Consider the following 14286-nt stretch of genomic DNA (forward strand, 5'->3'; position numbering starts at 1 on the left):
AGAGAGAGAGAGAGAGAGAGAGAGAGAGAGAGAGAGAGAGAGAGAGAGAGAGAGTGGAGGGGGGAGAAGAGAAATGAACTTTTAAACAGTGATTTACTATGTGACAAAAAAGAGAACCAGCGAGCTAATTTTCTGCGCGACTGTTTGAGATCTAATAAAAATGTTTGCTGAAGTTATCATCATGTTGGAACTGACACTTTAATAGCGTCACTACCGTTTTTACTTTTTTATTCTACTCCTACTGTCACAGACAGTACTGTGCGTTGTGTCAAATTTTAAGCGGCGGAGATGACAAACAGCCGCGGGGTGCTACAAAATGGCGTTTTCGTTCACCAAATAACTCGCTCGTGACGAGCACTCGTGAAATAGCCGGTAAAATCGATGAAATCGGTGTGTATACACCGGCGCAAGCCGCTACCGTCGCTCGCGGCTTTTCGAAATTCGGTCGTGCTCGCCCACGCTTCCGGGTGGTTCGTTTCGGAGAAGATTTATAGAACCGAGGAGCCATTGTTCCCGGGCGCGACAACTTCGGGGACGATATCCGATTAGCCTAAGGGGTTCATCCGAAAATTCTCCTCGAGAAAAGTTATCGAAGTAGAGGACGCCGATAAAAGAAAGACGAATGAATGACCCTCTTCCCCTTTCTTTGTTCCAGGTCTCTATTTCCCGCAATCAAATTTGACTCTAAGGCTCCCGTACTTGGCGCGACAGAGCGCGGTAGTTTCACTGGAGGTGAAACTGATCGACCTGAGGACCCTTCGGAACGACTATGGGGCAGCGAAAAACGCCAAGTATCAGCTGTACACAAACTCGCGGAAGTTCGCGATCCAGCAGAACAGTATCGTGTTGCAGGGTCTCAAAAAAAATGGTAAGTGAAATTATTATTAACGGAGTTAAGAATCATTATTAATGGAATTGTATCGCAATAATATCGCAGAATGTAACGCGCAGTCTTGACCGACCCGAGTCGAAATTTTGATCCTACTTTCGGCCTTAACGTTCCATTTAACGCATACTTTGACACTCCGAAACCTACATCAATCTCTTGTGATTCTATTTAACTTACTAATTTTGCCGAGAAGTTCCTCTTTAGGATTTGCAGATAGCATTTCGTTTTCCTGCCATTTAAGTAGGATTTTAGTTTCTAAGTGTATCAAACATATACTGATTCTTTATAGTATACAGATGTTAGAAAGTTTAAGTCGAAAGTAGGACTGAACTTTCAACTTGAGGAGAACGTTACATTTTTCTCCGTGGCGTTGTTTTTCCATTAGGCGTCGATACTGTCATCGTCGAAGCGAGCGAGGAGGGTTTTGGTAAGGCGGTACTCGATATACAAGTGCAACCAGTGGCAGTGACAGCGGAAACGATCAACTGTACGGACTTTTTGCAGGTAAATCGCGTGTCTGCACTTTTCCGAATATCGCGTGCAATTCGTATCGCGCGACATTGAAAATCGATCTGGACGATCGCGACTTTACAATAACACGTCTGCATAGAGAGAATTTTGTAGTAAAAATTACTATAAAATTTTGCAACCGTGAAATAGGTCGATTCTGTAATAATCGACTATTTTTTCATTTCAAATATTTATATCTCAGAAAATATGCTATTAAAAGATTTGTTGTGCCTGTAGCGAATATTCACTATGTTCTCCTTAGTAACATAAATCTTACTGACATTACTGTGTTACATGGAAAATTAAAAAGAATTTATATGAGAAAAACGAGAATATGAGAATTTATATGATAAAATATCCTCTATGTAATTCATAGATGATAAATCTATTTGCGCGAGCAGATTATATCTGCACGAAGGATTTTATAGTAAAAATTATTATAGAATTTTATGAACAAAAAATATATCACAGTAATTAAGCTTTTCATCTGCTATATGTGCTATTTATGTTTGAGGAATTGAAATATGCTATTAACAGAATTTTCTGGTGAAATTTGCTGTTTCTGGCGCAATTTACAATGTATCTTAGCGATATAGATCTTCCTCTGATAGTGTATTCCTACACTATAAAAAAAACATTATAAAAACACTATAAAAAGACACTAGTTTTACTAAAAGTTTGTTGAAAGAATTTATATGAAAAAGAAAACTATAACATTCTTTCTGTGTGTATTTCGCGATACGAGAAATATTGATAAATCACGATGATCGTGTAAATCATTTTGACACTTTGGCGAAGATAATCGATCATTAATGGTTTAACGCGTCGCGACATATTTTACCCGAGGCGTGCATCGGTCCACAAGGTTTCCAGTGTTGCAGGACATGTGCTTTTGGAACACTTCCATATACAAGATTTACGAGAATCAACCAGTCACCATGATTGGCACGTTCGGCCCGGAGGCGTACGGCTACGTGTGTCCCGAATTCAACGTCACCAGATATGAGTTATTGAATGGCAAGTATCTTGGGTAACAGCCCCATCTCCGTTCGCCAACGTAATTTCTCCACGTTCGCAGCAGTCGCGCGCACGCGCGCGTGATTTTAAAGTTACTTCACCCTGTCTTGCCCATGATCGACGATCCGAATTGCAAAGCCGGCTTCTCATTGGGCACTTACCGAAAGACGCTCGCTGGAGCATCTAATGTAATGCAAACTGAACTCGCGGAAGATTCGAGATTCAACAAATAAAAGCTATCGAATAGTCCTCGCGAAATTCGTTTCTCGTTGATGAATCGTCGCTCCAGTTACCTTCCCCGAGTCGTCGTCGGGTTTCTGTTTGCACAGCATAAATCTCTTGGTTTAAAGATCAGGCATTTTTCACTGACAAAGCCCGGGCGAGCCACGAAAGCGGTGATTGATCGAACCCGTTCGACGCGAAATACGAATAAATTTATCGCCGTATCCACCTGCGCGCGGCGCCGCGGCACGTGACGCCGAAAAGCTGCGAGAGCTGTCGTCATTAAAATTCGCCGTCGTTATCGTCCGTGACATAATACAATATAACGATGGTGGCTCGTGACCCTTTGTGCGACGAGCCATGCATCAAATCCGCGGGATCGCTCCTCCGTGGCGTTTTAAATTTTATGTTTCCGCGGTTCAATACAATTGAAACGCGCCGGTCATCGGGAAAATGTTGCACACATTTCATACGCAACGATTCCACGGCGGGAATGGTTAGTTCCGAAATAACAAGGCTATTGAATTTCTCTAGGCAACAACATTGCAACGGTGTTCGCTCGCAAAAACGACGTTAAAAGCGGCTCGCGATTTCGTATTACGAAATTTCGACTGGCCCTTTGCCGCCGGATTCCCGATTCGCGGATCCGACCGAATTCGGCGCTCATACACCGCTCGTTCGCGGAATCCCTTTAATTATGTTAATCAACGTCCGGGCGATACACAGGCTCGAGCTATTATACGATTCAATTTTCCGTGACGCGATTCTTCCATTATACCGCGTTGAGAGAATGCTGAGACGGTTAAAACAAACCGATATCGCGGGTATCGTAAGGAACGATTCGTTCTGGTTTTCCAGGAAAGAACTACTTTCACACCGTCGACGGCAAGTTGTTCGCGAACGCATCCTTGGATCGGGACGTCCGGGGCCCACCCGGAGGACCCGGGCCTCGCGTCATAGTCAAGGTGAACTGCGTCGTTTGGGAGTCGACCGGCCGACAATACACGCAGACGAGAGACATCACAATCGATATCCTGGATCAAAACGACAATCCGCCCGTCGTGCAGGGCAACAAATCCATCGCCATGGAGCTCCGGGACTTCACCGTGGTGAGCACGTCGATCTACCGGCGTATCGTTGAGTGATCGAGACTGTGTCGGGACTGTTAAATTAGCGCCGTTGCCCGAGTAGCTCGAAGCCAATTAACTTCCCGATGTTGAATGGCAATCGAGAGTCCGCCGTTGCGAGAGCGTAAGCACGTCGTTGATCTATATCGTAATTCTACTCTGCGTGCTTGTAACCCGACGTTGAATCCTTGAGACGAAAATCGAGCCTCTCCAGTGTAGATGACCGTCCTCGCTCGTGTGACAAACGCAGAATGAACGTTGGGAGTATCAAGTTGATTCGAAGGTCTCATCCGAAAAAATAATAAATCTCATCTGAAATCCTGTGGAGCCTCTGGAGGATTTCGCTCTTGTGTACGATCTCAGCAGGATTCTTCTAAAAGTAAAAAGACAATATTCCAAGTAAAGTGTTCTTACAATTTAAAGAATTTCGTCTTTTATCCACGTTTTTTGTGAATTCTTTTCTAAAACGAACATTTTAACACCAGAACACCGGGTCAATCAAAATGATGCTTGTTTTTATGAAAATTACTCAAACTCATTACGATGCATTTTATATTTCTAATTAACATTGAATTTCGTCTTTTATTTATGGTATGCAAGTCTTGTTCTTAGTAAAAATTTCTTCTAGTAGGGCATTCTCTGCTTCAAGTAAACGTAACCTTTATGACTCAAAAGAAGGAAAGTTAGTCTAGATTTCTGTTTAATAGAGTTCACTTCGTTGGAAGAGAAATACTCTTTCGGTAAATATTTTCCGAATATGATATTACAGGAAATAGAGTCTTTTAAATAAAGGAAATACTTTCGGTGCAAGGGAGTTGGAATATAAGGGACCCACTTAAGCGAAATCAATTATTTTTATTTTTTACTCCAACTTACTCCAAGCTTACTCCGCATATTGCAGACAAGCCTTAACGCGTATCTGACGCGCGTCAAATAATTCCAATTTCCGCGTCCTTATTCCTTTTTCGTCCGTCGCAACGTGCGCTGCTCCGCACCTGGAGCGTTCTATTCGACAAATTTCAGGACATTTCCCCGCGAACGATTCTCGTTTTTCAACGCGCGTCGCGTCGGAATTGAGACGACTTAATCACGCGTTCATTGTTCGCGTAATTACCGGCGCTGCTGTTTTGAGCGGTGCGCCGGTAATAATAAAAAGGAAACGCGACGAGCCAACCACAAAAGACACGCGAGCGCAACGCAGGATGCCGAGAGACGAGGCGAGAGACGAAGAGCTTCCGCGACTAATCCTGATTAAACCCCGGGGTGTTTTCCGACGCGCGCCGAACTTCCTTTCCCCGCTTTACATTCTCCGCCAAATGCCTCTCTTTTTTTCTATCTCTCTCTTTCTTCCTCTTCCTCTCCCTCGCAGTCGTTACTTCTCATCATTCGCGCTCTCGCTTCCTTGAAGAACGAGATTACATTGTTACGTTTGGATATTGTTATCAAGACATCTGAGAAGCTTCCGCGAAAGTCGAAGACTTTAATGGGCGAAGTTGGAGCGCGCGATCGGTTAATCGAAATCTCGCGTCGCATCGAATCACAAAGTGCGCTGAAAATACTCGAAACTATTATCCTCGAGAGCAATCTGATGGCCCTCTCATCTGCCTCATCCCCCTTGGCGAGAACTAATTACGCCAGAAAATATCGCGTCTTTTTCGAAGCGATAACGTTAGTCCCGATAATCAAGCACGTTTACAAAGAAAAAAGAAGAAAAATAAAAGGCACTTATCATTCCTCCTGAAGCTCTCTAAATTTCTTCTAATGAAATTCGCGTAACTTTTCGCTCATGTCGAATGTATACTCTGAATCGTCGAGTGAATACTTTCATCCGAAATTGAAGAATGGATTAAATGTGATTAAAATCCGACTTCATCCTCGACCGAAACATTCAATCATATGATGTGAGAATGCATCCTGAGCTTAAGTGAAACATTCACTCTTGCTATTTTGAGTGACAGTATTTTCATTGTCACTTCGAGTGCAAATACCGTCACTTTTCATTCGTTTTGAGTGGGATTTCATACCAAGAAACTTGGAGAATGAGGCATCAGATGCGAATGTTACCGACAGGGCGACTTGTTGATCAACAACCTGATCCTGACGGACGCGGACGCGATGACTACCAACCAGTACAGCCTCAACCTGCTCGGGGAAGCTCACGACGCCTTCAACATCAGTTACGACACCTTGCCAATCGAGCATGAAAAGCGGCCGAAAGACGTGCCTTCTACTGCTATTATTGTCAGTGAGTATTCGCATTCCTTCCTTCTCGTCGTAGATCGACGCAGTCGCATATATACGTTTTCCTCGCGTCTTCCGCGTGGATCGTGATCGGAAATTCGTACTCTGCAATTTTCTAGGGATCCACGCCGGAAAGACGCTGCTGCCGAAGTCGCCGTGCCGCGTGCTTCTGCGAGCTGTCGACGAGTCGCTTCTACCGAATTACGGGCCGAATGTGGTGAGTATGCTCGTGGTCTATTGATTCTAACGTCGTGGACAGGTCACTCGCCAGCTACACTTGAAACATTCGCTCCATTTGCCATATGTCCAAGAAAGGACCTCGCTCGAGTAACTTGACGGTCAATTCCGATTGAGAGGACACGTTGGGAAGTATGGACCGAGTTCCTCGAGCTTTCTCATGCACATCAGGGATCAAAGTTGGATTCCACCATGGACATAGTATACATGGACTCCGAATGGCCTATGTTCTGTTGTCTAATAGAGTAAAGCCAACATCTAGAAAGAGAGCAAGAATAGAGAGGCTATAGTTTTCTTCCCATTTTGTCACTTTTATTGCGCGTACATCCATTTTTCATTTCCATAATATTATAGAGTGCAACAACACCCCGACTAGACTGGCAAGTAAAAGTTTTAGTTAAATCTTATTGCACACTTTGTCTGTGCAGAAAGAGACAGAGAACAGAGGGGCTGTACATATTGGCTTCTCTTTTCTGACTATATGCGGAGTCTATATATAATGTCTTTCTACATGTTGGCTTCACTTTTCTGGCCGTATGCGGAGTCCATGTATACTACGTCCATAGATTCTACTCGATATCTATAGTGTATCTAAATCGGTATCTAAAGGAAGTTCAGACCAAAGGCCAATGTCTTGAAATATAAATCTGTGACAATGTTGGAAAGTACACGGAGAGAAAATAGTATAGTAAAAATTTTGTAATCTTGGACCACACATGCAGAATTTATGACTAAAAGTAAAGTTAGTAAAGTTGTATTTCGGTATTTAAATACCGATCCGATCATGTATATTTGCAAAAACACGACCCGCTTTGTAGTCGACTCGACCAAATCAGCGAGTAATTAATCAGTGTGGTTCTAATTTTAATCGAAATTACGGATGAGATCTAAAATTTAAAGCGCCATCCAGGAATCTAGATTTGAAACGCAATTAATATTTAAAGTCTTGAAAAGTTGGACCTCACTTCAATTGCATTAATCGTAGGGCACGATTTCGAATCGTAATTTCTGATTTCGAATCTCTCGAGATTGCACAAAAGAGGTAATTTACGATTTCGATTGAATATTACGACTTCGCGTGAAAAATTGATTAATGCATCGTACAGTCAGAACGGAACTCCTCGTAATACACTGGCCGTTCGTCGAAATGGACAAAGAGCGCGACGCGCAGCGTGCCGCCGCCGCCGCCCCGTTGAAAATCTGTTGTCCGATCAAAAAAGTTCACCACGTTCGCAGTAAATTTCGCGATATCGACAGAAGTCCTCCGATATCGCACCGCCGTGTGTCATTTGCGAATGGCATGGCTGGAACTCGGACGTAAGTGCGCCGTGCTGGTTCCATCACTCGAAGGGATCACTCTCACCAATATACGGGAAGTATATGTATAAGACATCCGTTCCATCGCAGAGAGAAGGAGAACTAGATCTTTTACCAGCCGAGATCTACAGTCACTCAGGGAGAACGAACTTCCATCCGTCAGGGGTTAACTTCGCGTTTCCATCCGTTCTCAGTGAATACGAATCGCGCCGATGAACACGATCGCCGCCATACGTGGACATACGATGTCTCACAAAATCATGATTCTGAAATTTGAGTGCTGAGACACTGGCTCTCGGTCTAAACTCTCCTCTATCGATGGAAGTGTCTCTAAATGGGTTTAGAAACCAATCTAGAAGGCTCATAAGTCACATTTACAGACACTTTTATCGATAAAAGGAAGTTCAGACCAAAAGCCAATGTCATGAAATATAAATCTGTGACAATATTGGAAAATACACGGAGAGAAAATAGTATAGTAAAAATGTTGTAATCTTAGACCACACATGCAGAATTTATGACTAAGTAAAGTTAGTAAAGTTGTATTTCGGGACTTAGATTTCGCGATTATATATTTTTAGGACATAACGAAACAGCTATGTATCAATCTCTCCCGGAGAGTGCCCGATAAAAGCAAAGTCCATCGATAAAAGCAATTATCCACCTCTAATTTGCTCGAGCTACTTTATGAATTAAACACGATCCGATGTATTAGCAAGGTTGCGTTTTTCGATAAACGCGAACGTTCTTTCAGGTGTAAATCACTTCTCATTTACATTCAAGCTCAGCAGCTCACAATCGTGTGAGACGACATCGAGCTGGGCTTGTATCGAGGAAGTCGAAAGATAAGAGCTCATTAGTCGCCATTAACCGTGCCTGGCGTCCGTGATCGCCGCTCCGCGGTATAATCGGAGGTCATTAAACAATTAGGTGGTGAAATCCCGGCTTGTTAGGCTCCTTGGGTGTGGCATTGATTTCGCGGAGGCGGCTAATCGCGGATTAATAGCCACGTGAAAATGGCGCGTGGGCGTAAGTCGCTTACTGCCGAGCTCCGTTCGGAATATCGCGGACGTCATCAAATGCGGACTCCCGCAACGTTTCTTCTCGCAAAATTTCCTTCCCTAGAAAAAAGCCCCACCCCGCTGGGCGAAACAGCCATGCTGCTCTGCGCGGTAGGCGTCCGGTCCGACGAGATTTTCAAAGAATCATCCGCAGAAGCGACGCAGGGCGTAATATGCATGAATAAATGCATCGCCGCAGAATGCAATTTTCAAATATTCCACCGGGCGATTCTTGCGACGGGAATGTTTAATCATATCGTTCGGATTCATAGCGGATTCATACGGAAGATGGCATAATTGATGTCAAAGCGAATCAAAGACGAGAGTTCGAGCGCATGGTAACATTTAAAGACACTTGCGCTTGTGTCCAATACATTCCTGACAGCCGCCGAACAATTCGATTGTGAGATTTTAAATCAAATCGCGACTCGCGTATATAGCGTTCTCGTGCACCTTTAATGGATATCCTACATCATTCGCGCGACTATCCGTGCTCAAATTGAAAGCGCGCGGCAAAATAAATCTCGATGGCGATATCTACGGCGACCTATTCCTGATATATCGCGTGACCCTTAAACTGGGCCGCGTCTTAGATATCGGTGGCTCGATGGCTGTTCTCGTCTTACTTGCCAGGACGCGAAACCTTGACGTTTAAATAAGCCGGCGGAACGCGGGCTCGTAGATCCTCGTTGTTGAGCAGGAAATTGCGAGGTAATTACATCCCGTGGCCTTGAGTTTGCTTCAGTCTTTCCTTTCCTTTTTCATCGAAAAGTTTGAAAATTTTCCAAAGAGTAAGGAATTATTCATGAAACATCTTTGTGATTTATAAAGTCAATGGAACGTAACGTTTGCAAATATGTACACTAAGAGAGAAAATATCTGAGAAGAAAAATATTTATTCGATAGATATTTGTATATGTATATATATAAAATATTTTTTAGATAAGGAAAGATATTCAGATAAGAAAATATATTTTTTTAGAGCACCATAGCTTTTCATGAAAGTGCAATTGTTCATTTTATTTAAATAAAAGAATTCAGATTTAAGTAAATATATTGTTAATATCTACCGAATATAAATATTTCTTTTACATTTTTTAAATGTTTTTTCTCTTAGCGTTTTTTATCTTAACGTTATATCAACGACATCAATAACACAATATATTTTTAAAGTACTTTTACAAACTGCAAAATCACATTATCGAATAATGTGCCCGAAATAATTGCGAGAAATTAGGTTAAAATGTCCAGAGAGAGAGAGAAAAAGAGAAAAAGAGAAATGTGTATAGTAAATCAATATCCCGAAATGTCCAATAACTGAATTATTTGTTAGCGTTGTTGGGTCGAGAATAATTTAACGTTAGGGGAGAATTTTTGTGGCAAAGTGCCACAAAAATTGTCGAGAAGACACGGTCGGGTTGTCGGTGAGTTGTGATACGGATTTATTCGTAGTCCTTGCACACATGTAGTCCTCGCGCCGAAGAAAGATTGGACGCGCTTAAGTACTGTGGACTTTTCTCTCCACGTTCTCGTTCCATAGGTGTACCAGGAATGGACGATAAATTCTAATAAAGAGCGTCACGTAGCAATCGTATCAACCACTGTGGCCTTTAATATCGATCTTTCGCGGTGGCACACTGTATCGTACGGTCTCTCGCGAGATCTCTACGCGGCCAATCGTCCTCCAACTGCGACATAATCGTTCTTGGATCTGTCATAAATTTTCCAGAGATTTCCTGCTTTTTTAAATAATCGAAAATTATTAATTGTGGTAATAAGTTACGAAGATAATCGAAAATTATTACCAAAATATTAAAGACAGGAAAGTACATGAAAAAGAAATATGATAGTGTCATTAAATATGAGACATTATCTTGAGGAAATGATATTGACAGACATAAAGAACGAAAAGTCGATTTTCGCAGTAAGGATACATTCCCTAGATCTCTCCTAACGCCTTTCCTTACAGCCGCGACCCGATCCTCATGTCATTAATCATTGTGTAACTTTTTACGAGCTACAGGTCCTTCTCATTCACCCTTCAAACGACGTCGAGAGAGATCAATATAAGTACAACAGCGTCATAAAAAGCGCTCACACCTACGCTTCGATGAGCAATAATCTAACAAATAGCTTGGTCGCGTTGCCTAAATACTAATTAAACAAAACAGTGATTGATCGTGGAAAATGTCATGGAAAATGAGATCAATTTTCCTAAATTCAAGCCCCCTCGGGAAATCAACATCCTCCCGAGTCGGCTTGCAGTCCGCACTAAACTGATCGTAATCCATATTTTCCGTATTCTCAGCTGCTCGTTAATCTGACATTCACGGGCCCGGTGCACCAAACTTTCATGACCACGAAGTCGGCGACCCCGACGACACAAGAGCCGGTCACGTTTCCGACGAGCGTGGAGATCGCGCGAATCTCGCCCAGATACTTTCGCGTGACGGAACCAGCCGTGAAGCTGCAGTCCTCGCGAACTTTCATCCTGTACGGCTCGAGCGCCTTCAACGTCACTCAGCGGAGCGGCATCGTCTACGTGTCGAACGAGACATTGCTGCGCTCTGAGCAAACCTCTATTATCTTGTAAGTAAAGCTTACTCTACAAACCTTAATTTATTACCTGGACTCTTTGCTTCTGGTTTCTTGTTCTCTGTCTTTCTCTGACTCAAAACTTAAGGTTTAAGTTCGAAAGAGATAAAAAGACAGGAACAGGAGACAAAGAACACATTGTTCTAAACAGTGTAGATCTAAACAGTCTCTCCGGCTTTCGCCTTCGTGAATAGCCCGACGTCGCGCGCGTATGAGCTATTTCCGCTAATTAAATTGACATTTTGCCGTGGAGAGAGTAAAACATTATATTATATCGTTGCGCAGAGTTTTTCGGCCATATATTCAGCGTTCGTTAGTGTGGAGGGTGTAAGCGAAGTTAAACTCGGTCGACTGAAATTCTGATATAAGAAAAGCCGCGATAATTTTATATAGACACATGTATATCGAAATATTTTTAAATGTGAGGGAATGAAAGCTCCAGTCGTATAAAACTGCTCCGATCAATGTCTTCGAAAGAGCGAATCTAATATTAACATGTTCACTACTCTCGAAGGTCCCCGGCGATCAGTGCTATGATTTTGCTTCATTAATTATGCACAAAAGCGTAACTAATTGCACCGACCGAATTAAATATGCAAATAGGAAGCTGCTTGAACTACACTGAGAAGTAAAATATCTAAGGAATAGTAAATTGGTGGATACTTATTTAGTGGATATTCTATGTATAACAGCATATTTATTTGTATTAACATAAAATATTTTCCAAATAAGAAGATACACATTTTTCTAAAACCTAAAAAAACTTTAGTTTATATTGAAAGAAATTATTTGTTTTATTTGAATAAGGGAATTTATTTTTAAATAAATATACTGTTAGTATAGCCACACCAAATAAATATTTACTAATTTTTAGACATTTTTCTCTTAATGTAGTTATATTGGATATATGCTTTATGAAATGCAAACTTCAGTTACTTTCTGAATTCCTTGGAGTGAAATTTCACTCAAAAACGTGAAAATCCATTCAAAGTGATGATAAAAATACTATCACTCGAAATTACAAGAATGAATGTTTAACTCAAATTATAAAGTGTGTATGTATGTGCGTGGAAATTTTTAATATTTTATTAACATTATTTATTCAAGATAAATTCCTTCAATAATTCAGAGTGATAGAAGTCACTGTGCATAAGCGGGAAATCACTCGAATGGCTTGGCTGTTATTATACTTTTCGAGTAAAATTTCATCAGAAGTTTAGGTAGTAAGCTTTGGAACATTCCATGGAAATTAACGTGGTGATCGTCAAGTTGCGATAGTCGAGACAGGCGCGTAAGAAACGATTGTCTCTGAAAGTACTGAGAAGTGTTCATTTACCTTGGACCTCTCACCCAGACGACGTCGGGTTATTCTCGCATATTAAGCGTGAACTTCCGAAGACCAGCGGCGCGATGGAACTCTTGTCTCGATCGTGCCAATCGGCTGGACGCGTATCGACACCTCGCCCGTGCACAGGGCGAATTTTCTTGTCGCGCGAGCGTGACGGTATCGGCTTGTTCACCAGACTGAAATTAAAATGGGGCGAAGAGAAGCGCGCCGAGTGGATGCTGCTAGTGAATCTGATCGACGTGCCGCCGTCGAAGACCAACACTTGCAAGCCGACTCAGAAAGAGATGCACTCATGCGCGAACGCACATTCGTACGACCAATGCGTGCAATCCTGCGGAACAGCCAGTGGAGTCTTCAGGTACGTGTGTCCTCCTCGTGTTCCTCCCTGATATCGATATGGTATCGTCGCGAAAGAAACGCTGATTGCTGCACCGACAATTCGCGGATTAACGTGTTCGCTACCGTGGTTGGGCAACTTTCTCCACATTCGTTGTAATTGAACAAAACAAACTTAGTTGGGTGTGATGTTGATAACGAATACATTTACTCTAGAACTTTAAATATTAAAAATTTACGTGAACCATAAACATGGATAAATTTTACTTAACGCATCTTCTTTTCTTAACGAGCGCATCTGCTCGTTACATCCAAAAAAATCACCGAAATTTAATCTACTTTTTATTTTTATCTGGATAGGAAAACGTCAAGAAATATGATTCTATGAATATTTTTTCAATAAAGCTGAAAAAAATTCTAATAAGACGATAATACATGCTTTTAAGAAGATAACGTTTGAAAAGTTGACCTGGATAAATTTTACCCATTTCTAGAGTTTTAGAGTTACGTGGAATTAAGAACTTTAAGTAAAGAGATTAGCTTGAAGTGAGGGGTTACATATATGTAACACTGATGGAGAACGTGTTAAAATACACAGGTCGGTGATTAACGACGACAGTTGGTCATTGAAAAATTTGCTCGTCAAGCTCGTTCCAAACGATTAGTTTTATCCGCGCAGCGGAGGGGATATTTCTCTTAATTCGCGCGCGACATAAATTCAATACCGGCGAGTTTAACATCAGTTGTGCATTTTACAAAGCGCACGCTATCTCCGTTTTGTGTACGGATGTCGCATGCGTAACTTTATAATTACACCGCCGGGAGTAACACCTCACTCGTGCGTGTCAAGAATTTTCAACCAACTCTCTTTGGCCGCGCCTTTGGTGAAGAGCGCGATGGAGAGAACGAGCGAGCAAGAGAGAGAGTGAGAGAGAGAGAGAGAAAAAAAAGTCAGCGTTGCTCGCGAGAGAAGCGTAAAAATGAATTAAGGTCATTTGCAATCTAATGGCTTTTCCATTTGCTACGCGAAATCCATACAGAAGTTGTCGTTGAAAGAAAGTGCGGCTATTCACCGACACCTTGTGCAAACCTCTCACACGAAATCTCCTCGATATCGACCATGTTCTGGCCATCGCGCGCGCCCGGGAATGTCGGTGATTTTCTACGATGGAACAAAGGAAGATGCTGCGTCGTTACTTTCCCGTCTTCCTTCGCGCAAGAGCCGCCGTGTCTCCATGAAGTTCAATTCCATCGTAACGACTATTTCGGACGGGTAACTCGTTCAAGTTTACGGCGACTCTATTTGGTTTCGCTCGAGTCGCTTTTCCTGCCCCTCTCTCTCTCTCTCTCTCTCTCTCTCTCTCTCTCTCTCTCTCTCTCTCTCTC

The 14286-nt window shown here is 42.3% G+C and overlaps 1 protein-coding gene across 4 annotated transcripts in view; it reads left to right on the plus strand.

Annotated features, from left to right (window-relative positions):
- Positions 1-14286, plus strand: part of LOC116842090 (proto-oncogene tyrosine-protein kinase receptor Ret) — an 87908-nt gene that overhangs the window by 55172 nt on the left and 18450 nt on the right. For all 4 annotated transcript variants that reach the window (XM_032810793.1, XM_032810792.1, XM_032810794.1 and 1 more), the window contains 8 exons: positions 656-868; positions 1275-1393; positions 2281-2416; positions 3497-3747; positions 5836-6010; positions 6126-6223; positions 10930-11210; positions 12740-12922. In XM_032810793.1, coding sequence (XP_032666684.1) covers positions 656-868; positions 1275-1393; positions 2281-2416; positions 3497-3747; positions 5836-6010; positions 6126-6223; positions 10930-11210; positions 12740-12922 — 1456 coding nt within the window. The remainder of the gene's footprint in view (positions 1-655; positions 869-1274; positions 1394-2280; positions 2417-3496; positions 3748-5835; positions 6011-6125; positions 6224-10929; positions 11211-12739; positions 12923-14286) is intronic.

This window comes from Odontomachus brunneus, unplaced genomic scaffold, assembly GCF_010583005.1.
Source record: "Odontomachus brunneus isolate Ranch 3 - 2012 unplaced genomic scaffold, Obru_v1 Obru_scaffold_021, whole genome shotgun sequence".
Classification (NCBI taxonomy): domain Eukaryota; kingdom Metazoa; phylum Arthropoda; class Insecta; order Hymenoptera; family Formicidae; genus Odontomachus; species Odontomachus brunneus.